General features: G+C 39.5%; 1 protein-coding gene across 8 annotated transcripts in view; it reads left to right on the top strand.

Moving 5' to 3' along the window:
• Positions 1-26561, top strand: part of TTC28 (tetratricopeptide repeat domain 28) — a 718078-nt gene that overhangs the window by 505969 nt on the left and 185548 nt on the right. For all 8 annotated transcript variants that reach the window (XM_055374084.2, XM_019018517.4, XM_055374083.2 and 5 more), the window contains one exon: positions 18407-18914. In XM_055374084.2, the coding sequence (XP_055230059.1) occupies positions 18407-18914 (508 nt within the window). The remainder of the gene's footprint in view (positions 1-18406; positions 18915-26561) is intronic.

Here is a 26561-nt window from a genome sequence, read left to right as displayed (position 1 = left end):
TGTGTGACTATTGAGTAAGCAACTCAAAGTTTATGAACATTATTTAACCTTTTATATACAATTATTTCATCAGCTCAGTTGCTGATTAAGGGTAGATTTTCAGGCAGCAATACACTCATTAAATAGAGAGTATATATCATTTAAGACTAAACTCCAAGAACATGATTCAGTTTTCGGTTTCTACAGGTTTATTTTTGAGTAGCTATTGATTCCCCATGAAAGCCCTGCAATCAGGGGGTTTTCTTTTAATTATGCAAAGATAAATTACTACCAGGCAGACCTTTGTTAATAAATACAAGTTTTTAAAGATTAGCTAAATCTCTGATTTTAGAACCTTATTCTTAAATTTGTTTTTTCTATAAAAATGTGCAAAATTTTATCATCCAGAAACCTGTGTTAATTGGCACATATAGAATCACTAGATAGTCTCAACTATAACTATGATAACTGGAGCATGAAATTATTAATTTATGCTCAGTATTGTGTTGGTCAGGATCGGCCAGGATATATTATAATAACAATCTCAATATTTCGGTAGCTTAAAACAATAAGAATTTATTTCTTGTGCCCACTGTATATTCATTACAGATCAGCCAGGGATCTATTCCACATTGCCATGATTCTCCCTTGAAGACCAACTCTGTTGGAACAGTCTGTAGCAAAGAGAATGTGGTGACACATGCATTGATTTCTAAAGCTTTACCTGGAAGTGATCCTATTTATTAGCCACAGCAGGTCACATAGCCGCCCACACCTGACTTCATGCAGGCAGCAATGTGCAATCTTACCTGCCTGGACAGAGAGAAGTCAGCATTTGTGAATGGCCTTAAAAACCGCCCTAGGCCAGGCGCGGTGCCTCATGCCTTTAATCCTAACACTTCGGGAGGCTGAGGAGGGTAGATCACCTGAGGTCAGGAGTTTCAGCCTGACCAACATGGTGAAACCCTGTCTCCATTAAAAATACAAAAAAAAATTACCTGTGCATGGTGGCACACACCTGTAATCCCAGCTACTTGGGAGGTTGAGGCAGGAGAATCATGTGACCCTGGGAGGCGGAGGTTGTAGTGAGCTGAGATTGCACCACTGCACTCCAGGCCTGGGTGACAGAGCAAGACTCTGTCAAAAAACAAAACAAAACAAAAAAAACAAACAACTAAGTACCATTAGTGCTTAAAATAGACCCAATTGTATTCTAATTAGTCATTATTTTATACAGTATTTTGTTGTTGTTATTACAGATCTTCCTAGTTTTCGTCTACTCCATGGAAATATGTGAAAGTACAAATGGTCATGTCGCTTCCCCACTTAAACCTTTTGTGGTTCCCATTCCCCATCTGTGGGGATTGCAAATTCATCAATAGAGGCTAAACTATGTAGTCAAAAGAGCAGAAGGGCTAGAGTCTCACATATGTGGATCTGAACCCTGGTGGTGTTATTAATTGTGTACTTTTGGATATGCCACTTTATCTCTTTGAGTCTTTGCCTCTTTGAGTCTAGCCTTATCTCAGCAATGGGTGTAATAATAACGTACACTTAAAAGGTTTATTATAATGATCAATGAAACAACATATATGAAAAATGCTTTAGATTTTACAAACTGGTGGACAGACAGAATTCATCTAAACTTACCTTTACAAACTCCTCTCCAGCCACTACCCCTGCTCCCAGGTATAAATGGCTTCTTATTCTCCAATCATAACACACTCCGACATACTTTGTGTCTTTGCTCATGCTGTTTCCATTTCCTAGAATTAGCCATTCCCCCAAGGAGGAAAACTCCAATTTATATATTTTTAAATTACCTCCTCCTCCCCTCCCGCCGTTCCTCTCCCTTGACAGAGTTTCACTCTTGTTGCCCAGGCTGGTTTGCAATGGTGCCATCTCGGCTCACTGCAACCTCCGCCTCCCAGATTCAAGTGATTATTCTGCCTCAGCCTCCTGAGTAGCTGGGATTACAGGCATGCGCCACTAGGCTTGGCTAATTTTTTTTTTTTGTATTTAGTAGTAGAGACGGGGTTTCACCATGTTAGTCAGGCTAGTCTCGAACTCCTGACCTCAGGTGATCTGTCCACCACGGCCTCCCAAAGTGCTGGGATTATAGGCATGTGCCACCGTGCCCGGCCCAATATACTTTTCTTTGAGCAGTTTTAGGTTTACAGAAAATTAAACAAATAGTATAGAGTTTCCACATACCCTTTCTCTCTCCCCCAGTCATTTTCTCGTTATTGGTATCCTGCATTAGTATGGTACATTATTACAACTGATGAACCAATATTGATATATAATTATTAACTAAAGTTCAATATTTACATTAGGGTTCACTCTTTGTATTGTACAGTTCTATGGGTTTTGACAAATTTATAATGTCGTGTGTCCAGTATTATCATGCAGAATAGTTTCATTGCCCTAAAAATCCCCTGTGCTCCATCTGTCCTCCACTCCCCCAACTCCCTTGCAACTGCTGATCTTTTTATTCTCTCTATACATTTGACTTTTTCAGAATGTAATATAGTTGAAATCATACAATATGTTGCCTTTTTAGACAAGCCTCTTTGACTAAGCAGTATACATTTAAAATTTCTTTCATGTCTTTTCACAGCTTGATACACCATTGTTTTTAGCCCTGAATAATATTCCATTGTATGGATATCCCACAGTTAATTTCTCCATTCACCTTTTGAAAGACATCTTATTTGCTTCCAGTTTTTAGCAATTATGAATAAAACTGTTATAAACAGTCATGCACAGGTTTTCGTGTGGACATGTGTTCAACTCATTTGAGTTAATACATGGGAGCACAGTTGCTGGAACACATGGTAAGACCATGTTGAGTTTTCTAAGAAATTGCCCAACTGTCTGCCAAAGTGGCTGTATCATTTTTCATTCCGACTATGAATGAGAGTTTCTATTGTTCCATATTCTTGTCAGCATTTGATATTGTCAGTTCTTTTGGATTTTAGCTGTTCTAATACATATGTAGTGGTATCTCATTGTTGTTTTAGTTTGCCATTCCCTAATGACATATGATGTTGAACATCTTTCCATATGCTTCCTTGCCATCTGCATATCTTCTCTAATGAGCTGTCTCTTCAGATATTTCGTTATTTTTTAATTGAGTTGTTTTCTTGTTGAGCTTTTATATTTTTGATATAAGTCTTTTATCATTTATGTGTTTTGCAAATGTTTTCTCTCCGTCTGTGACTTGACTTTTCATTCTCTTAACAGTATCTTTTGCATAACACAGTTTTAAATATTAATGAAGTTCAACTTAATTTTTTCTTTCATTGAACATATTTTTGGTCTTATATCTAAAGGTCATGTAGATTTTCTCTGATGTTGTCTTGGAATTTTGTAGCTTTGCAGTTTACATTTAGGTTTGATCCATTTCCAGTTAATTGTTGTTAAATGTGTAAGGTCTGTGTCTAAATTCATTTTTTTGCATGTGATGTCTAGTTGTTCTAGCACCATTTGTTGAAAAGACTATCCTTTCTCCATGTAACTACCTTTGTACCCTGTCAAAGATTAGTTATTATATTTATGTGAGTCTGGAGAATTCTCATTAAAAAATGTATTTCTCTTTTTAGTGGATACATTGTAATTGTACATATTTATGGTGTACAATTTGATGTTTGGATACATATCTATGTTGTATAATAATCCAGTCATAGTAGTGTATCCATTACCTCATGCATTTATCATTTATTTGTGGTGAGAACATTCAAAAGCTTCTCTTCTAGCTGTTTTGTAATATACAGTATTTTATTGTTAGCCATAGTCACCTTACTGTGCAGTAGGACACCAGAATTTATTCCTCCCATCTAATTGTAACTTTGTACCTTTTAACCAACCCCTCAGAATCCTCCCTTTTTTCTTCCCCTCCAGTCTCTGGCAAGGACTGTTCTACTCTCTGCTTCTATAATACCAACTTTTTTTTTTTTCAGATTCCACATAGGAATGAGATCATGCATAATTTGTCATTCTTTGTCTGGCTTATTTCACTTAACACAATGTTCTCCAGGTTCGAACATGTTGTCACAAATGACAGGATTTTAGTCTTCTTACTATTGAATCATATTTCATTGTATATGTATACCACATTTTCTTTATCCATTCATCCCTTTCTGGACACTTAGGTTGATTCCCTATCTTGGCCATTGTAAATAGTGCTACAGTGAACATGGGAATGCAGGTAATCTCCTTGACATACTGATTTTATTTCTTTTGGATATATAACCAGTATTGGGATTGCAGAATCATATGGTAGTTCTATTTTTCGTTTCTTGAGGAACTTCCACATTGTTTTTTATAATAGTTGTACTGGTTTACAATTCCACCAGTAGTGAATAAGCATTCCCTTTTCTCCAAAACCTCACCAACACTTGTTTTCATGTATCTTTTTTATAATAGCCGTTGTAACTGGTATTTCATTGTGGTTTTGATTTGCATTTCCCTGATTAGTGATGTTGAACATTTTTTTTCTTATACCGGTTGGCCATTTGTATGTCTTCTTTTGAGAAATGTGTATTAAGGTCTTTTGCCCATTTTAAAATTTTTTTTTGAGACAGAGTTTTGCTCTTGTTGCCCAGGCTGGAGGGCAGTGGTGCCATCTCGGCTCACTGCAACCTCTGCCTCCCTGGCTTAAGCGATTCTCTTGTTTTGGCCTCCTGAGTAGCTGGGATTACAGGCATGCACCACTGTGCCCGGATAATTTTTTGTATTTTTAGTAGAGATGGGGTTTCACCATGTTGGCCAGGCTGGTCTCGAACTCCTGACCTCAGGGCATCCACCCGCCTCGGCCTCCCAAACTGCTGGGATTACAGGCATGAGCCACCAGGCCTGGCCTGCCCATTTTTTAATTGGGTTATTTTGTTTTTGTCCTGTTGAGTTGTTTAAGTTCCTTAAATATTCTGGATATTAACCCCTTATCAGGTGTATAGTTTGCAAATATTTTCTTCCATTGTATAGGTTGTCTCTTTACTCTCTTAAGAGTTTCCTTTGCTGTGAAAAGTTTTTAGTTTGAGGTAATCTCATTTATCTGTTTTTGCTTTTGTTGCCTATGCTTTTGAGCTCATGTTTTAAAAATCCTTGCCCAGCCCAATATCATGAAGCTTTTTCAGTGTTTTCTTCTAGCAGTGTCATAGTTTCAGGTTTTATAGCTAAGTCCTTATTCTATTTAGAATTGATTTTTGTATATGGTGAGAGAAGGAGTCTAGTCTCATCCTTCTGCATGCAAATATTCAATTTTCCCAGTACTATTTTTTTTTTTTGAAGAGACTACCTTATTTTCCGATGCATGCAACTTTGTCAAAAATCAGTTGGCTATAGGTACATGAATTTATTTCTGGGCCTAAACAATTTTCTTGAATGCAAGAATGAATGAACAAAGGAACCAACCAACAGACTCCAAACACTCCAATGCTGGCCTAAACTTTCACTGCTTGAAGTGAAGTGTATTTACCAAGATTATGTGTTGGATATACACCTAATTGTACATGTGTTGAATTATGTGTTGGATATGTGTTGGATTCCAAAATGTCCTAAGTAAAGGGTGGATTTTTCTTAGTTTTGCTTTTTCTTAAGATATGGGGTTTCGCTGTGTCATCCAGGCTGGAGTGCAGTGGCGTGATCATAGCTCCCTGTAGCCTCAAACTCCTGGGCTCAAACAGTCTTCCTGCCTCAGCCACCCAAGTAACTGGGATTACAGGTGCCCACCAGTGGTGCTGCGCTACAAGGGCGAATTTTCTTATGCATATATTTGCAGAAGAGCAGTATGAATCATATGCTGGTCTTCAGTATACGAAGTTGATGACATTTTTGACCATCACTGGGGCAACCTTCTTGTGTTGTCTTTTTAGTTGTGGTGACATAACCTTATGGTTTATTTTCTGGTTATCTTCTATCACATCTTTGAAATGAATAAAAGCTAAGTGAGTATTATCTTGGTTGGGATAGGAAGAAAAACTAAAATCTAAAATTTTTGAGCATCTTATTGCTGAGTTCTGAACCAGGGTCATTATAAATACTGTATTATTTAGTACTCGTGAAGGCTCTGTGAGATATTAATATTCCCATTTCACAGATGAGGAAACTAAGTCTCAAAGATGTTACAAATATGTGTTATCACAGTGTGTTATTTGAATCAGTGTGTGCCTGATTCCAGAGTCTATCCTTATTCTTCTATGTATTTCTGCCTATTGGGTTGTGGGTAGTTAATCTAGGACTTTGGTTTATGGGCGCTGAACTGGCAGAGAATACATGGAGCATGTAGATTTGAGCAGTAAAAGAGAACTGCAATATTTCTGGTACTAGCCGCAGGTACATTTCCCATTTTTCCAATGACATGTAGTGAATCAATCAGCAATTATATTGAATATTCTGTGTATAACATTGTAAGCATGTAATCCTCCCACAAAATATAACCCTTATGAAAAATACATATGGTAAGGGAAAAACATGCTAGATGGAAGGAAAACATGTTTAAATCTTCAGCATAATATTTAATGGTAGTGTCATCGATGTGGTTATAGTTTGGGTAGTTTAAACTTTATTTCTCAAACTAAAAACCTTTAAAGGTGGTTTGAAGAAATATGAACAAATTTCTTACTCTGGTTTTATGTCCCATGAATCTAACTTGTCAGATGCAATTCTTCTGCAAATATTCAGGTCACAGAGCAAGAGGTGACTGACTCTTATGCGCCTAAATCTGCAGCTGGAAATTATATTTTGGCAAGAACATGAGTAATTTATATCTTGTAGAAAGAGAAAAGTGTTGTCTTATTCCAACCAGATAGTTTGTTAGCATAACTGTTTGTATGCATTTTAGTATTCAAATACAGATGTTCCAGAGTATTTCCACTGTGGGAAGCAGCTGCTGCTATTTTAGCACAGAAATCTCAAAGAGATTAATATACAAAGGCAGCATGAACCTTAGTGGCAAATGCAGCATCTGCTTGAGGTGGGGCCTGTGATTCCCCATAGATAGTGGGTCTTCAGATTCTCATTAACAGCCTGAAACCATGTTTCAGATCTAAGCTTATTCTACAGGAACAGGAACAAAGACAAGTGATTAATTTGTAATTCACTTAGCTGATAAGTATCATCACATGTTATTTGCCCAGGGGCTGTAAAATACTGGACTTTATTTCCTGTAGCAACTGACAGCAATATAGATGTTTGGTCATAATGATTGATGTTTTCAGTTGCCATTACTAGCTTCTGCTTGGTAACAGAACTCAGCCCAGCCGTCTTGCAATCATAAAACATCCATCCACACCTTAGTGATGCATTCACAGAGCACTCTATAGTTTACTGAAGGCACTCACATGCACTGCTTCATCTGATGCCATCTCAGCCCTGTGAAGTATGTACAGTATTGTCATTAGCAACATTTTACAAATAAAGAAAACAGGAGTGAAGAAGTAAAATACTTATTAGTGTTACATAGCCAGGGCCTCTGATGCTAAATCCTATTCCATTCTTATACTATAGCAAGCTGCCTCTCTAGTTTCAGAGGCAATGATGTGTGCTTCATAAATTACATCCTTTCTAGAGATACTGACTTCCAGGACACCCATCACGGAGAGTCCCAGCCTGACAGCACTGCCTGGTAACTGGAGGATGCCAGGAAAGAGCTAATGTAATAGTCTTTCCCTCTTCCTCCCACACCCCAGAGGGGAAATGCCCAAATATTCCCTTCCTTATGTTCAGAGAGCTTTAGTAAGCAGCTCCTATGTCTCCCTGGCATTTAGAGAAATGAAGAACCAGAAGCAGAAGATGCCAGGGCTGTCATTTGGAGTTGCCATAAACCAGAAGTTCCTGAGAACAGCGACGCCTGGGGTGTTGTGCCTGCCCTGAGACTTATAAATCCATCCTACGCAGTGTTCAAAGGCTCATTGCCTCCAACAAGATCTACTATTTGGAATTATCTAGTGAATTATTTATGGTTTACATATTTGACAGGGGATCATGGCTGGGTTTGAAAATTCTCTGTTCCTGGCTTGCTGCTTGGGCCTAAAAATGTCTGGAAAACCAAGGCTCAGAGAAGTTAAGTTGCTAAAGCTCTCTGAGCTAGTAAAGGGCAGTGCAGTTCTGAACAAAGTGTATCTGATTCTAAGTTACACTAGCTCCATAGTCAAAGAGCCTGCATGTTTCGCTTTGAGGGTAACAAAGATTTCTGGGTGGGAGTGGGTTGTGTCCTCCCTAGCCAGGTGGTGGAGAAGAACCCACAAAGAATAAGGTGGGGAGGGCCAACTACTGAAGTAGAGGAAAGAGGCTGAGTCTCTAGGCCTGCAGCAAAGGAGGAAGAAAAGATTTGGGGGATAGGGTATGGGTGGAGGTGGAAGCAGTAGAAAGTTCCTTGTACAGTGTGCTGACATGAAGTCCTAACCTCAGCCCCAAAGAGGCTCACAAAGTAGGAACCTGAGGCCAGTACACAACCAAGTGACATGCTCTTTGTTGAATTCATTGCTGCTTCTGCCAGAAGCACACTGCTGCAGCATTGTGACTTGCGTGGAATTGTTTCTGCTCTCTACCACTCAGAAAAAAAGAAACAGAAAAGTAAATTTCTAAGTATTTATTTCCTCTCTATTTTCTAAGTCTTTTTGTTAGAACATCTGTGAAATGATAAAAGCAACTTAAAACAATATGGGGCTTTTTTTTTTTTTTTTGCAAATATGCCATTTGCAAGCACCATTAAAAAAAGTTTCCTCAGTCATTTTGATCAAGAACTGCTATTTCACAGGCAAAGAAAATAGGGTAGAAAATCACTCATATCTATAAAATATTAATAAAAGTGTTCTGAAGTGCACAGACATAGAACATATTTCGTAAAGAAATGTCCTTTTGTTGCCATTGCTTTTGGTGTTTTGGACATGAAGTCCTTGCCCACGCCTGTGTCCTGAATGGTAATGCCTAGGTTTTCTTCTAGGGTTTTTATGGTTTTAGGTCTAACGTTTAAATCTTTAATCCATCTTGAATTGATTTTTGTATAAGGTGTAAGGAAGGGATCCAGTTTCAGCTTTCTACATATGGCTAGCCAGTTTTCCCAGCACCATTTATTAAATAGGGAATCCTTTCCCCATTGCTTGTTTTTCTCAGGTTTGTCAAAGATCAGATAGTTGTAGGTATGCGGCGTTATTTCTGAGGGCTCTGTTCTGTTCCATTGATCTATATCTCTGTTTTGGTACCAGTACCATGCTGTTTTGGTTACTGTAGCCTTGTAGTATAGTTTGAAGTCAGGTAGTGTGATGCCTCCAGCTTTGTTCTTTTGGCTTAGGATTGACTTGGCGATGCGGGCTCTTTTTTGGTTCCATATGAACTTTAAAGTAGTTTTTTCCAATTCTGTGAAGAAAGCCATTGGTAGCTTGATGGGGATGGCATTGAATCTGTAAATGACCTTGGGCAGTATGGCCATTTTCACGATATTGATTCTTCCTACCCATGAGCATGGAATGTTCTTCCATTTGTTTGTATCCTCTTTTATTTCCTTGAGCAGTGGTAAACACCAAAAGCAATGGCAACAAAAGCCAAAATTGACAAATGGGATCTAATTAAACTAAAGAGCTTCTGCACAGCAAAAGAAACTACCATCAGAGTGAACAGGCAACCTACAACATGGGAGAAAATTTTCGCAACCTACTCATCTGACAAAGGGCTAATATCCACAATCTACAATGAACTCAAACAAATTTACAAGAAAAAAACAAACAACCCCATCAAAAAGTGGGCGAAGGACATGAACAGACACTTCTCAAAAGAAGACATTTATGCAGCCAAAAAACACATGAAAAAATGCTCATCATCCCTGGCCATCAGAGAAATGCAATTCAAAACCACTATGAGATATCATCTCACACCAGTTAGAATGGCAATCATTAAAAAGTCAGGAAACAACAGGTGCTGGAGAGGATGTGGAGAAATAGGAACACTTTTACACTGTTGGTGGGACTGTAAACTAGTTCAACCATTGTGGAAGTCAGTGTGGCGATTCCTCAGGGATCTAGAACTAGAAATACCATTTGACCCAGCCATCCCATTACTGGGTATATACCCAAAGGACTATAAATCATGCTGCTATAAAGACACATGCACACGTATGTTTATTGCGGCATTATTCACAATAGCAAAGACTTGGAACCAACCCAAATGTCCAACAATGATAGACTGGATTAAGAAAATGTGGCACATATACACCATGGAATACTATGCAGCCATAAAAAATGATGAGTTCATGTCCTTTGTAGGGACATGGATGAAATTGGAAACCATCATTCTCAGTAAACTATCGCAAGAACAAAAAACCAAACACCGCATATTCTCACTCATAGGTGGGAATTGAACAATGAGATCACATGGACACAGGAAGGGGAATATCACACTCTGGGGACTGTGGTGGGGTGGGGGGAGGGGGGAGGGATAGCACTGGGAGATATACCTAATGCTAGATGACGAGTTAGTGGGTGCAGCGCACCAGCATGGCACATGTATACATATGTAACTAACCTGCACAATGTGCACATGTACCCTAAAACTTAAAGTGTAATAAAAAAAAATAAATAAATAAATAAATAAATAAAAAGAAATGTCCTTACTCCAGGAGGGACAGCATCCCCTCATTGTTATTCCCTAGCCAGGAGGCCCTTAGAAAAATTACTTGCCTATGTGTAACAGAGTACACCCTTTGTTCTGGCAGGATCACACGCTCACTTACTAAGAGGGAGCTTCATGAAGAAAGGCAGCCACATGGCTCTAACCATAGGCAGGCAATGAAGGAAAGAAAGGGTAGGCAAGCTTCCAACTTTTAGGATAAAAAGAAGGGCAGAAAAATCCCAGCATAACTTCCCTTTTATATCTGCAAATAAATTGGAAACCAAAGACTAGAATATAAGACTGTAAGTATTTGTTAAGATTCTAGAAACCATGTAACATCTCCTGTATTTTTGTTGTCCCTTTGTGGTTCAGTATACCAGCATAGAGTCAGTTTCATTAAAACCTTTAAGACAAAAAGGGTTTGCATGCTTTTCCTTGGCCAAAATAAGAAAAAAAAAAGAATGAGTGGCAAGCAATGTGAGAGGCCTAGGAAGATGGCATCTCACTGCACAGAGAGGCTGGGGTTGGAAGCGCTTCTAGGCAGGAAGAGAAATGCTTGAAGAGCCGGGTGAGCCTGAGAGGGGGTGGTGAGGCTTAATGGAGACCACCCCACTCAGAGTACAGTACAGGTTGTAACCCACCCATTTTTTTCCTCTGAGACTCATCCAAATCTAAGCCCTCCAGAGTAACCAACACTGATGAAGTTACATTGAAGGAACAAAGATAAGAGAGCAGGACCCTCTCCAGTGAGCCTTCGGTCACAGAATCATCAGTCATCATGGTAAACATCTCTCTTACCATTAAGATATCCATTTACCGTGGAAGAAGACAAGAAGAGAGACATTCCCAGGAGTGCAAAAAGCCAAGCATGGATTTCTCCTGTGAATTTCCTGTGGTCTGTTATATGTAGTAATTAATTTCGATTTTCTTTTTTTCTTTTTTTTTTCTTTTTGAGACGGAGTCTCGCTCTGTCACCCAGGCTGGAGTGCAGTGGTGTGATCTTGGCTCACTGCAAGCTCTGCCTCCTGGGTTCACGCCATTCTCCGGCCTCAGCCTCCCGAGTAGCTGGGACTACAGGTGCCCGCAACCACGCCCAGCTAATTTTTTTTGTATTTTTAATAGAGACGGGGTTTCACCGTGTTAGCCAGGATGGTCTCGACCTCCTGACCTCATGATCCGCCTGCCTCAGCCTTCCAAAGTGCTGGTATTACAGGCGTGAGCCACCGCACCCAGCCTAATTTCCGTTTGCTTATACATTTTCTTATATGACAGAGGTTAATAGGTATTAACAGAGATGTAATATCATAATTAATGTTAGAAATGTCAATAAGTCCTTAAAATGAAGACTATATGTAATACAACTTGTTTCTAGGAGATGAGGTATAGAAAGTTACTGATTAAAGTACCATTGTTTTTTATTAGGAACTTGCTGTTTGGATGTGTTCTTCATCAATTCTGCGTAGGTCTGTGGAAAACTGATAGAAGTACGATTAGCAACTGGATTGGATAATTACAAGCAACCTGCAAAATTTTTTTTTTTAAGAGTATGATGTGCTTCCTGTTTTTATTTTAAAATTCCCCAATTTAATCAGGTTCTTTATTTTATTTTATTTTATTATTATTATACTTTAAGTTTTAGGGTACATGTGCACAATGTGCAGGTTCCTTACATATGTATACGTGTGCTATGTTGGTGTGCTGCACCCATTAACTCGTCATTTAGCATTAGGTATATCTCCCAATGCTATCCCTCCCCGCTCCCCACAACCCACAACAGTCCCTGGTGTGTGATGTTCCACTTCCTGTGTCCTTGTGTTCTCATTGTTCAATTCCCACCTATGAGTGAGAACATGTGGTGTTTGGTTTTTTGTCCTTGCGATAGTTTGCTGAGAATGATGGTTTCCAGCTTCATCCATGTCCCTACAAAGGGCATGAACTCATCCTTTTTTATGGCTGCATAGTATTCCATGGTGTATATGTGCCACATTTTCATAATCCAGTCTATCATTGTTGGACATTTGGGTTGGTTCCAAGTCTTTGCTATTGTGAATAGTGCCACAATAAACATGTGTGCATGTGTCTTTATAGCAGCATGATTTATAATCCTTTGGGTATATACCCAGTAATGGGATGGCTGGGTCAAATGGTATTTCTAGTTCTAGATCCCTGAGGAATCACCACACCGACTTCCACAATGGTTGAACTAGTTTACAGTCCCACCAACAGTGTAAAAGTGTTCCTATTTCTCCACATCCTCTCCAGCACCTGTTTTTTCCTGACTTTTTAATGATTGCCATTCTAACTGGTGTGTGATGGTGTATCATTGTGGTTTTGATTTGCATTTCTCTGATGGCCAGGGATGATGAGCATTTTTTCATGTGTGTTTTGGCTGCATAAATGTCTTCTTTTGAGAAGTGTCTGTTCATGTCCTTCACCCACTTTTTGATGGATTTGTTGGAGTTCATTGTAGACTCTGGATATTAGCCCTTTGTCAAATGAGTAGGTTGCAAAAATTTTCTCCCATTCTGTAGGTTGCCTGTTCACTCTGATGGTAGTTTCTTTTGCTGTGCAGAAGCTCTTTAGTTTAATTAGATCCCATTTGTCAATTTTGGCTTTTGTTGCCATTGCTTTTGGTGTTTTAGACATGAAGTCCTTGGCCATGCCTATGTCCTGAATGGTATTGCCTAGGTTTTCTTCTAGGGTTCTTATGGTTATAGGTCTAACATTTAAGTCTTTAATCCATCTTGAATTAATTTTTGTATAAGGTGTAAGGAAGGGGTCCAGTTTCAGCTTTCTACATATGGCTAGCCAGTTTTCCCAGCACCATTTATTAAATAGGGAATCCTTTCCCCATTTCTTGTTTTTGTCAGGTTTGTCAAAGATCAGATAGTTGTAGATACGCGGCGTTATTTCTGAGGGCTCTGTTCTGTTCCATTGGTCTATATCTCTGTTTTGGTACCAGTACCATGCTGTTTTGGTTACTGTAGCCTTGTAGTATAGTTGGAAGTCAGGTAGTGTGATGCCTCCAGCTTTGTTCTTTTGGCTTAAGATTGACTTGGCAATGAGGGCTCTTTTTTGGTTCCATATGAACTTTAAAGTAGTTTTTTCCAATTCTGTGAAGAAAGTCATTGGTAGCTTGATGGGGATGGCATTGAATCTATAAATTACCTTGGGCAGTATGGCCATTTTCACGATATTGATTCTTCCTATCCATGAGCATGGAATGTTCTTGCATTTGTTTGTGCCCTCTTGTTTCCTTGAGCAGTGGTTTGTAGTTCTCCTTGAAGAGGTCCTTCACATCCCTTGTAAATTGGATTCCTAGATATTTTATTCTCTTTGAAGTAATTGTGAATGGGAGTTCACTCATGATTTGGCTGTCTGTTTGTCTGTTATTGGTGTATAAGAATGCTTGTGATTTTTGCACATTGATTTTGTATCCTGAGACTTTGCTGAAGTTCCTAATCAGCTTAAGAAGATTTGGGGCTGAGATGATGGGGTTTTCTAGATATACAATCATGTCATCTGCAAACAGGGACAATTTGACTTCCTCTTTTCCTAATTGAATGCCCTTTATTTCCTTCTCCTGCCTGATTGCCCTGGCTAGAACTTCCAACACTATGTTGAATAGGAGTGGTGAGAGAGGGCATGCCTGTCTTGTGCCAGTTTTCAAAGGGAATGCTTCCAGTTTTTGCCCATTCAGTATGATATTGGCTGTGGGTTTGTCATAGATAGCTCTTACTATTTTGAGATACTTCCCATCATTACCTCATTTATTGAGAGTTTTTAGCATGAAGCATTGTTGAATTTTGTCAAAGGCCTTTTCTGCATCTATTGAGATAATCATGTGGTTTTTGTCTTTGATCCTGTTTATATGATGGCTTACGTTTATTGATTTGTGTATGTTGAACCAGCCTTGCATCGCAGAGATGAAGTCCACGTGATCGTGGTGTATAAGCTTTTTGATGTGTTGCTGGATTCGGTTTGCCAGTATTTTATTGAGGATTTTTGCATCAATGTTCATCAAGGATATTGGTCTAAAATTCTCTTTTTGTTGTATCTCTGCCAGGCTTTTGTATCAGGATAATGCTGGCCTCATAAAATGAGTTAGGGAGGATTCCCTCTTTTTCTATTGATTGGAATGGTTTCAGAAGGAATGGTACCAGCTCCTCCTTATACCTCTGGTAGAATTTGGCTGTGAATCCATCTGGTCCTGGACCTTTTTTTGGCTGGTAAGCTATTAATTATTGCCTCAATTTGAGAGCCTGTTATTGGTCTATGCAGAGATTCAACTTCTTCCTGGTTTAGTCTTGGGCGGGTGTATGTGTTGAGGAATTTATCCATTCTAGATTTTCTAGTTTTTTTGCGTAGAGGTGTTTATAGTATTCTCTGATGGTAGTTTGTATTTCTGTGGAATCGGTGGTCATATCCCCTTTGTCATTTTTTATTGCATCTATTTGATTCTTCTCTCTTTTCTTCTTTATTAGTCTTTCTAGCAGTCTATCAATTTTGTTGATCTTTTCAAAAAACCAGCTCCTGGATTCATTGATGTTTTGAAGGGTTTTTTGTGTCTCTATCTCCTTCAGTTCTGCTCTCATCTTAGTTATTTCTTGCCTTCTGCTAGCTTTTGAATGCGTTTGCTCTTGCTTCTCTAGTTCTTTTAATTGTGATGTTAGGGTATCAATTTTAGATCTTTCCTGCTTTCTCTTGTGGGCATTTAGTGCTATAAATTTCCCTCTTCACACTGCTTTAAATGTGTCCCAGAGATTCTGGTATGTTGTGTCTTTGTTCTCATTGGCTTCAAAAAACATCTTTATTTCTGCCTTCATTTCGTTATGTACCCAGTAGTCATTCAGGAACAGGTTGTTTAGTTTCCATGTAGTTGAGCAGTTTTGAGTGAATTTCTTAATCCTGAGTTCTAGTTTGATTGCACTGTGGTCTGACAGAGTTTGTTATAATTTCTGTTCTTTTACATTTGCTGAGGAGTGCTTTACTTCCAACCATGTGGTCAATTTTGGAATAGGTGTGGTGTGGTGCTGAGAAGAATGTACATTCTGTTGATTTAGGGTGGAGAGTTCTGTAGATGTCTATTAGGTCCGCTTGGTGCAGAGCTGAGTTCAATTCCTGGATATCCTTGTTAACTTTCTGTCTCGTTGATCTGTCTAATGTTGACAGTGGGGTTTAAAGTCTCCCATTATTATTGAGTGGGAGTCAAAGTCTCTTTGTAGGCCACTAAGGAATTGCTTTATGAATCTGGGTGCTCCTGTATTGGGTGCATATATATTTAGGATAGCTCTTCTTGTTGAATTGATCCCTTTACCATTATGTAGTGGCCTTCTTTGTCTCTTTTGATCTTTGTTGGTTTAAAGTCTGTTTTACCCAAGACTAGGATTGCAACCCGTGCCTTTTTTTGTTTTCCATTTGCTTGGTAGATCTTCCTCCATCCCTTTATTTTGAGCCTATGTGTGTCTCTGCATGTGAGATGGGTTTCATGAATACAGCACACTGATGGGTCTTGACTCTTTATCCAATTTGCCAGTCTGTGTCTTTTAATTGGAGCATTTAACCCATTTACATTTAAGGTTAATATTGTTACATGTGAATTTGATCCTGTCATTATGATGTTAGCTGGTTATTTTGCTCGTTAGTTGATGCAGTTTCTTCCTAGCCTGGATAGTCTTTGCAATTTGGCATGTTTTTGCAGTGGCTGGTACCAGTTGTTCCTTTCCATATTTAGTGCTTTCTTCAGGAGCTCTTTTAGGGCAGGCCTGGTGGTGACAAAATCTGTCAACATTTGCTTGTCTGTATAGGATTTTATTTCTCCTTCACTTATGAAGCTTAGTTTGGCTGGATATGAAATTCTGGGTTGAAAATTCTTTTCTTTAAGAATGTTGAATATTGGCCCCCACTCTCTTCTGGCTTGTAGAGTTTCTGTCAAGAGATCAGCTGTTAGTCTGATGGGCTTCCCTTTGTGGGTAACCCAACCTTTCTCTCTGGCTGCCCTTAACATTTTTTCCTTCATTTCAACTTTGGCGAATCTGACAGTTATGTGTCTTGGAGTTGCTCTTCTCGAGGAGTATCTTTCTGGCGTTCTCTGTATTTCCTGAATTTGAATGTTGGCCTGCCTTGCTAGATTGGAGAAGTTCTCCTGGATAATACCCTGCAGAGTGTTTTCCAACTTGTTTCCATTCTCCCTGTCACTTTCAGGTACACCAATCAGATGTAGATTTGGTCTTTTCACATAGTCCCATATTTCTTGGAGGCTTTGTTCGTTTCTTTTTAATCTTTTTTCTCTAGACTTCTCTTCTCACTTCATTTCATTCATTTCGTCTTCCATCACTGATACCCTTTCTTCCAGTTGATCGCATCAGCTACTGAGGCTTGTGTATTCGTCACGTAGTTCTCATGCCATGGTTTTCAGCTCCATCAGGTCCTTTAAGGACTTCTCTGCATTGGTTATTCTAATTAGCCATTTGTCTAATTTTTTTTCAAGGTTTTTAACTTCTTTGCCATGGGTTGGAACTTCCTCCTTTAGCTCAGAGTAGTTTGATCATCTGAAGTCTTCTTCTCTCAACTCGTCAGTGATCATTTTAAGCCTTCTTCTCTCAACTTGTCAAAGTCATTCTCCATTCAGCTTTGTTCCGTTGTTGGTGAGGAATTGTGTTCCTTTGGAGGAGGAGAGGCACTCTGATTTTTAGAGTTTCCGGTTTTTCTGCTTTGTATTTTCCCCATCTTTGTGGTTTTATCTACTTTGGTGTTTGATGATGGTGACGTGGAGATGGGTTTTTGGTGTGGATGTCCTTTCTGTTTGTTAGTTTTCCTTCTAACAGTCCGGACCCTCAGCTGCAGGTGTGTTGGAGTTTGCTGGAGGTCCACTCCAGACCCTGTTTGCCTGGGTATCAGCAGCAGTGGCTGTAGAACAGTGGATATTGGTGAACTGCAAATGCTGCTGCCTGATTGTTCCTATGGAAGTTTTGTCTCAGAGGAGTACCTGGCTGTGTGAGGTGTCAGTCCGCCCCTACTGGAGGGTGCCTCCCAGTTAGGCTACTCGGGGTTCAGGGACCCACTTGAGGAGGCAGTCTGCCAGTTCTCAGATCTCAGGCTGCGTGCTGGGAAAACCACTACTCTCTTCAAAGCTGTCAGACAGGGACATTTAAGTCTGCAGAGGTTACTGCTGTCTTTTGTTTGTCTGTGCCCTGCTCCCAGAGGTGGAGTCTACAGAAGCAGGGAGGCAGGCCTCCTTGAGCTGTGGTGGGCTCCACCCAGTTCGAGCTTCCTGGCTGCTTTGTTTACATACTCAAGCCTTGGCAATGATGGGCCCCCCTCCCCCAGCCTCGCTTCCGCCTTGCAGTTTGATCTCAGACTGTTGTGCTAGCAATGAGCAAGGCTCCATGGGCATAGGACCCTCTGAGCCAGCTGCGGGATATAATCTCTTGGTGTGCCGTTTGTTAAGCCCATTGGAAAAGCGCAGTATTAGGGTGGGAGTGACCCGATTTTCCAGGTGCCGTCTGTCACCCCTTTCTTTGACTAGGAAAGGGAATTCCTTGACCCCTTGTGCTTCCCGGGTGAGGCAATGCCTCGCCGTGCTTCAGCTCATGCACGGTGCGCTGCACCCACTGTCCGGCACTCCCCAGTGAGATGAACCCGTTACCTCAGTTGGAAATGCAGAAATCACCCGTCTTGTGCGTCACTCACGCTGGGAGCTGTAGACTAGAGCTGTTCCTATTCAGCCATCTTGCAACCTGTAACATTTTATCTGCCAGAATATACCAAAACCATTCTGATGTGTTTTCATTTCTCCACTTTATCCTTTTCTCTCCAGGCAGCGTCATCAGCCTTGAGCAGTCTGGGCCACGTGTACACAGCCATTGGAGACTACCCCAATGCACTGGCCAGTCACAAACAGTGTGTTCTTCTTGCCAAGCAATCCAAAGATGAACTTTCTGAAGCCCGAGAACTTGGCAACATGGGAGCTGTGTATATTGCCATGGGTGACTTTGAGAATGCTGTGCAGTGCCATGAGCAGCATCTGAAGATAGCCAAAGACCTGGGGAACAAGCGAGAAGAGGCCCGGGCCTATAGCAACCTCGGCAGTGCCTATCACTACCGGAGGAACTTTGACAAGGCCATGTCTTACCATAACTATGTCCTGGAGCTGGCACAGGAGTTGATGGAGAAGGCTATTGAGATGCGGGCCTATGCTGGACTAGGCCATGCTGCCAGGTGCATGCAGGATTTGGAGAGAGCTAAACAATACCATGAGCAGCAGCTGGGCATTGCTGAGGATCTCAAGGACCGGGCTGCAGAGGGGCGAGCATCCTCCAATCTAGGTAAGAACAGGGTTGCCTGTAAGAGCCCAGGTCAAAGTCGTGAGCTGGAAATAGCTGGAGTAGATCACTATCTTTTACAGATATCTGTGTGTTTATATTTAAAAGAATACCCTTATTGTGTGTGCTCTTTTCTTTTCCTTTTCTTTTTGAGACAGGGTCTTCATCTGTCACTGAGGAATGGAGTACACAGGCCAAGGATGGTGTGGCACAACCACACCTCACTGCAGTGATCTTCCCACCTCAGCCTCCTGAGTAGCTGGGACGACAGGCACACGCCAATACACCTGCTATTTTTAAAATTTTTTTGTAGAGACAGGCGTCTTCTTATGTTGCCCAGGCTGGTCTTGAACTCCTGGGCTCAAGCGATCCTCCCACCTCGGCTTTCCAAAGTGCTGCAATTACAGGCATAAGCCACCATACCTGGCCTCTTTCTTTAGATATATTTCCTTGGATCCTGCCTTCTCTAAATCACACAATTCTTCCTGTCATCATAGTGCTGTAAGGATTAGAGTTCTGAGATACTGGAAAAACAAAACATCCCAACCTTTTAATGTGTAGAGAGAGAAGAGCAACCAGATTTATTTAATTAGAGAGAAGAGGCATGAAATGATGATATAGGCTATGTTTGGTTTAAATGAAAGAGAAGCTGCTAAGCAGTCATCAATAGATGAGAACATGAAAGGATTTTTGCTTACAGGGATTTCTTTACTTGGTGAATTAACCCCACAGGAAATGCATTTTTTCCTCAAAATTATGTGTATTCAAAAAATAATATTAATAGTTTTAATGTAAATGCAAAATTATTTTTGTGAAAGATCTATTTAAAGATGATAGATTTACATTCACTGTTTTGATAGTACTTGGTTACAATTAAAACATTTATAATTTGGGGGAATTTATATGTAGCGGTAAGAGACAAGTAATTGGTAACTGGCAGTTTTTTAGAAGATATTATCTTATCCCTGTATTCAAACAGATGTGGGTACATAATGAATGGAAGGTGTGTTTGGAAGTATGAGCTAAACTTATCCCTGTGACTGGAACCACATGGTTGGTTCTTTGCCTATAGGGATTCAGGACGGGAAGAGGACAAAGAGAAGTTGACCTTATTGCTATGTTTATCAGATATGAGTAGCAGCAGAATGTAAAACTTAGCCACCTTCCCTCCCTCCTTCCCTCCCTCACTCCCTCCTTCCTTCCCTTCATCCCTTCCTCCCTTCCTTCCTTCCTCTTTCTTCCTTTCTTCTTAACTTTCTTCCTTCCCCTCCCTCCCTCCTTCCCTCCCTCCCTTCCTCCCTTCCTCCATTCCTCCCTTCCTTCCTCCTTTCCTTTCCTTTCCTGTCCTGTCCTATCCTGTCCTGTCCTTTTTCCTTTCCTCTTTCCTTTCCTCTTTCCCCTCCTCTCCTCTCCTTTCCTTCCTTTTCTTCCTTTTCTTTCTTTCTTGAGACAGGGTCTCCGTCTGTTACCTTGGCTGGAGTATAGTGGTGCAATCATGGCTCACTGCAGCCTCACACTCCTGGACAAAAGTGATCCTCCCACCTCAGCCTCCCGAGTAGCTAGAACCATAGGTGCAGTGCATGCCACCTCGACCAGCTAATTTCTTTCTTTCTTTGTAGAGTCATGGTCTCACTATGTTGCCCAAGCTGGTCTGAAACTCTTGGGCTCAAGCAACCTGCCCATGGTGGGCATCAGCCACCATGCCCAGCTAATTTTCATTTGTTGTTTTGTTGTTGCAGTGAGGCCTTGTTATGTTCCTCAGGCTAGTCTCGAACTCCTGGCCTCAAACGATCCTCCCTCCTTGGCCTCCAGAGTGTTGGGATGACAGGCATGAGCCACTGCACTTGGTGATTCTTTGTTTTTTATGTTACAAGCATTTACAGATACAAAATTTTCTCTAAACACTGCTTGACCTGCATCCCGTAATTTTTTATGTTCACTTTTATTGGGTTTTTAAAATCTTCTGAGTTGATTTGTGATTTCTCTTTGACTCATGCAGTGTTTAATATAAAAATATTTGGGGTTTTTCCCTGACAGAAAATCAGCAGTGATCTCTTCATGGCTGAGTTAGAAGATTTTTGACATTTCTAAATTTCCCTAATAAGTATCAGTAGTTGACATGCTCTGCTAATTTTTCTGTGAAATTCTCTTTCTAGGTTTCTGTGAAACACCACTGTCCTGATTTTCTTCCTGGCTGCTCCTTCTGTATCTTCTGCATTGGCTTTTGATGCTCCCTTCAAAAAACAAACAATTTTTAAAAGTTACAAAAGTGGCACTTAGTTTTGTAAAAAATTCTTAACATATAAAAATGTATAAAATAGAAAAAGGAGGCTCACCCCCTCACATTAATATCTTCCCTTGTCCCACTCCTCAGAGTCAACTACTGTTAATAATTTGGTTATAATCTTTCCAGACCTTTTTACTATATACATAAACACGTCAGTGTAATCATATATGTAAATATATACATGTGTGTATAAATTGTGTTCCCTTTTCAAATCTTGGATTATAACATACATACTTTTCTGAAGCTGCCTTTTTTACTCTGCCTTCTCTCCTAGGCTTTCCTCTATCTTATTATTCAGATATCCTACATTATTTTAATGGCTCCTTTCCATTGTATTGCCACTTGTTAAATGTGGGAATTGTCATATTTTGTTCCTTGATTCTTTTCTGTTATTTCTTTGTATATGTCCTTTTGTCATTGTTACCCCCAACCTTTTTAGAAAAATTTCTGTGGGTACATAGTAGGTATATATATTTGTGGGGTACATGAGATATTTTGATACAGGCATGCAATGTGAAATAATCATATCATGGAGAATGGGGTATCCATCCCACAGGCATTTATTCTTTGTGTTACAAACAATCCAATTACACTTTTTAGTTATTTTCAAATGTACGATGAAGTTTCCATTGACTATAGTTATCCTGTTGTGCTATCAAATAGTAGGTCTTCTTCATCCTTTCTATCTTTTGATACCCATTAGCCATTCCCACCTCTCCCTGCAGTGCCCCCACTACCCTTCCCAGCCTCTGGTAACCATCCTTCTATTATTTATGTCCATGACTTCAATTGTTTTGATTTTTAGATCCCACAAATAAGCGAGAACATGCAATGTTTGTCTGACTGTGCTTGGCGTATTTCACTTGACATAATGACCATCAATATTGTTGCAGATGACAGGATCTCATTCTTTTTCTATGGCTGAATAGTACTCCATTGTGTATATGTACCACATTTTCTTTATCTGTTCATCTGTTGATGGACACTTACATTGCTTCCAAAGCTTAGCTATTGTGAACAATGCTGCAAAAAACAGAAGTACAGATATCTCTTCGACATACTGATTTCCTTTCTTGTGGGTATATACCCAGAAGTGGGATTGCTGAATCATATGGTAGCTCTATTTTTTTTTTTTTTTGAGACAGAGTCTCACTTTGTCACCCAGGCTGGAATGCAGTGGCGTGATCTCAGCTCACTGCAACCTCTGCCTCCTGGGTTCCAGTGATTTTCCTGCCTTAGCCTCCCGGGTAGCTGGGACTACAGGCTCACGCCACCACGCCCAGCTAATTTTTGTAGTTTTTTAGTAGAGATGGGGTTTCAGCATATTGCCCAGGCTGGTATCAAACTCCTGACCTTGTGATCCGCCTGCCTCGGCCTCCCAGAGTACTGGGATTACAGGCATGAGCCACCACGCCCGGCCGGTAGCTCTATTTTTAGTTTTTTTTGATTAACCTCCAAACTGTTCTCCATAGTGGTTATACTAATTTACACTCCCACCAACAGTGTGCTAGGGTTCCCTTTTCTCCACATCCTTTCCAGTGTTTGTTATTGCCTGTCCTTTGGATATAAGCCACTTTAGCTGGAGTGAGATGATATCTCATTGTAGTTTTGGTTTGCATTTCTGTGGTGATCAGATCTTATCCCTGTTTGCCATTTATGTGTCTTCTTTTGAGAAATGTCTGTTCAAATCTTTTGCCCATTTTTAAGTCAGATTATTAGATTTTTTTCCTGTAGAGTTGTTTGAGTGCCTTATATATTCTGGTTATTAATCCCTTGTCATATGGGTAGTTCGCAAATATTTTCTCCCATTCTGTGGGTTGTCTCTTCACTTTGTTGATGGTATTCTTTGCTGTTCAAAAACTTTTTAACTTGATATGATCCCACTTGTCCATTTTTGCTTTTGTTGCCTGTGCTCATGGGGTATTGCTCAAGAAATTTTTGCCCAGACCAATATCCTGGAGATTTTCTCCAGTGTTTTCTTATAGTACTTTCATAGTTTGAGGTCATAGATTTAAAGTCTTTAATCAATTTTGATGTGATTTTTAGATACGGCAAGAGATAGGGGTCTAGTTTCATTCTTCTGCATATGGATATCCAGTTTTCCCAGCACCATTTATTGAAGAGACTGTCTTTTCTCAGTGTATGTTCTTGGCACCTTTGTCAAAAATGAGTTCACTGTTGGTGTGTGGATTTGTTTCTGGGTTCTCTATTCTGTTCCATTGGTCTGTGTGTCTGTTTTTATACCATTACATGCTGCTTTGGTTACTATAGCTTTGTAGTGTAATTTGAAATCAGGTAATGATTCAAATTATTCCAGTTTTCTTATTTTTCCTTAGGATAGCTTTGGCTATTCTGGGTCTTTTGTGGTTTCATGTAAATTTTAGGTTTGTTTTTTCTATTTCCTTGAAGAATGTCATTGGTGTTTTAATATGGATTGCACTGAATCTATAGATTGCTTTGGGTAGTATGGACATTTTAAAAACATTGATTCTTCCAGTCCATGAATGTGGAAGATTTTTCCAGTTCTTGGTGTCCTCCTCAGTTTCTTTCATGAGTGTTTTATAGTTTTCATTATAGAGGTATTTCACTTCTTTGGTTAATTCCTAGGCATTTAATTTTATGTATGGCTATTGTAAATGAGATTACTTTCTTATTTCTTTTTTAGATTATTAACTGTTGGCCTATAGAAATGCTGCTGATTTTTGTATGTTGATTTTGTATCCTGCAACTTTGTGGACTTTATCAGTTCTAGTGGTTTTTTTTTTGTGGAGTCTTTAGATTTTTCCAAGTATAATATCATGTCATCTGCAAACAAGGATGATTTGATTTCTTCCATTTTAGTTTGGATGTCCTAAATTTCTTTCTCTTGTCTGACTGCTGTAGCTAGGACCTCCAGTACTATGTTGAATAACAGTGGTAAAAGTGGGCATCCTTGTCGTGTTCCAGATACTAGAGGAAAGGCTTTCAGATTTTCCTCATTTAAGTATGATACTAGCTGTGGGTCTCTTGTATATGGCTTTTATTATGTTGAGGTATATTCCTTCTATATCCCGTTTTTTTGAGCGTTTTTATGAAGAGATGTTGAACTTTATCAAATGCTTTTTCAGCATCAATTGAAATGGCCTTCATTCTGTTGATATGATGTATCACATTGATTGATTTGTATTTATTGAACCATCCTTGCATCTCTATGATAAATCCCACTAGGTCATGATGAATAATCTTTCTAATATATTGTTGAATTTGGTTTGCTAGTATTTTGTTGAGGATTTTGGTATAAATATTCATCCGGGATATCGGCCTGTAGTTTGATGTGTCTTTGGTTTTCATATCAGGGTAATACTGGCCTCATAGAATGAATTTGGAAGTATTCTCTTCTCTGTTTCTTGGAACAGTTTGAGTAGGATTGGTATTAGTTCCTCTTTAAATGTTAGAATTCATCAATGAAGCCATCGGGTCCTGGACTTTTCTTTACTGGGAAACTTTATTACAGCTTTAATCTCATTACTTGTTGTCAGTCTGTTCAGGTTTTGGATTTCTTCATGGTTCAATCTTGGCAGGTTGTATGTGTCTAGGAATTTGTCCATTTCATCTAGATTTTCCAACTTAATTGGTGTATAGTTGTTCATAGTAGCCACTAATGGTCCTTTGGATTTCTGCAGTATCAGTTATCAGTTGCAATGTCTCATTTTTCATTTCTGATTTTATTAATTTGTATCTTCTCTCTTTTTTTCTTAGTATGGCTAAAGGTTTGTCAATTTTGTTTAACTTTTCAAACAACCAGCTTTTATTTCATTTATCTTTTGTATTTTCTTAATTTCAAATTAATTTTATTTCTGCTCTGATCTTTATTTTTTTCCTCTACTAATTTTGGGTTTGGTTTGCTCTTGCTTTCTAGTCCTTTAAGATGCATCATTAGATTGTTTATTTGAAGTTTTTCTTCCTTTTTGAGGTAGGCACTTATAGCTATAAATTTAATACTGCTTTTGCTGCATCAATTGAAATGGCCTTGAAATGGTAGGTTTTGTACCCCCAACCTTTGACAACTGCTCCAGTACACAGTGTTTCCAACTCTATATTCACCAGCTCTGACTTCTTTCCTGCCTGAGCATCACTTTCACATTTCCAACTGCCTAGTAGATATTCCATCTCATTTTGATGTTGATCTGTTGAAGTTAGTGAGCCCACACGTGGAACATCCTTTTTTCTAGGTTAACTCCTAGCTTTCTTAATTCCCTTGACAGCCCCACTCCTCTTGCCATCTGCCTTAGTTTCTTATTCCTGTATAACCAATTACCATAAACTTAGTGGTTTAAAACAACACAAATTTATTCTCTTACAGCTCTGGAGGTCAGGAGTCTAAAATCAGCTTCGCTGGGCTAAAGTCAAGATATTGACAGTGCTAGTTCCTTTTTCAGAGTCCAGAGGAGAATATATTTCTTTGCCCCTGTCAGCTGCCATCTTCCTCCTTCAGGATACATCACTGCAGTCTCTGCTTTTGTCATCACATCACCTTCTCTTCTGACCCTGACTTGCGTTTCTCCAATAAAGACTGTTGTGATTACATCAGGCCCACCTGGATGGTCTAGGATAATTTCCCTTTCTCAAGATTCTTAACTTGCAAAGTCCCTTTTGCCATGTAAGGTAACATTCACAGGTTCTGGAGATTAGGACATAGACACATTGCAGGGGATGTCATTATTCAGCCTGCCATACCATCCTGACTTAGAACTCTGAAGTCATCATTTGATTTATTTTCTTATTTTTCAGTTGACTCCCAACCTAACAGTTGCCAACTACATTTTCTCATGAAGATTATTTTTCTATTATTGCACCATCCTAGCTGCCCAGTCTGTTGCATCAACCTACTAGTTGAGTTTTCCTTATCACCATTCCCTTCTTCCCATGTCTCTTCCATCCCACACATCAGTACTAGATTGATCTTCCTAAAGCTGTACTCAAGTCATTCATTGCCACATATTGTATGCCACATTATAGGTAGAGTCCTCACCCTAAATGAAGGCTGTCGTGATTACAGACATGTCTGATTTTCCATTTTTAAATTCCACTGCTTCTCTGTATACACCCTTTACCTAAAACTGAGGTGTTCCATTTTCACTAATCTCACCACATTGGCCATGTTTTCCTGCTTCAACACATTTCCTTAAGTTTTCTTCCACATGTAATTCCTGTGTTCCTGTCTTGTCTAAACTTCACCCATCTTTTTAGGATTATCCCAAATACCATTCATTACTTGAAGCCTCTCTTAGTAACAATATAACTTCTTTAGTCTGAGCCCTAATAACACTTTTAAAATTCTCTTCTTATTCTATTTATATTTGAACATAAATTATAGGCAGTTG

This window comes from Gorilla gorilla, chromosome 23 (genome assembly GCF_029281585.2).
Source record: "Gorilla gorilla gorilla isolate KB3781 chromosome 23, NHGRI_mGorGor1-v2.1_pri, whole genome shotgun sequence".
Taxonomy (NCBI): Eukaryota; Metazoa; Chordata; class Mammalia; order Primates; family Hominidae; genus Gorilla; species Gorilla gorilla.
The sequence above is the reverse complement of the archived record's forward strand: the minus strand, read 5'-3'. Positions and strand labels throughout refer to the sequence as shown.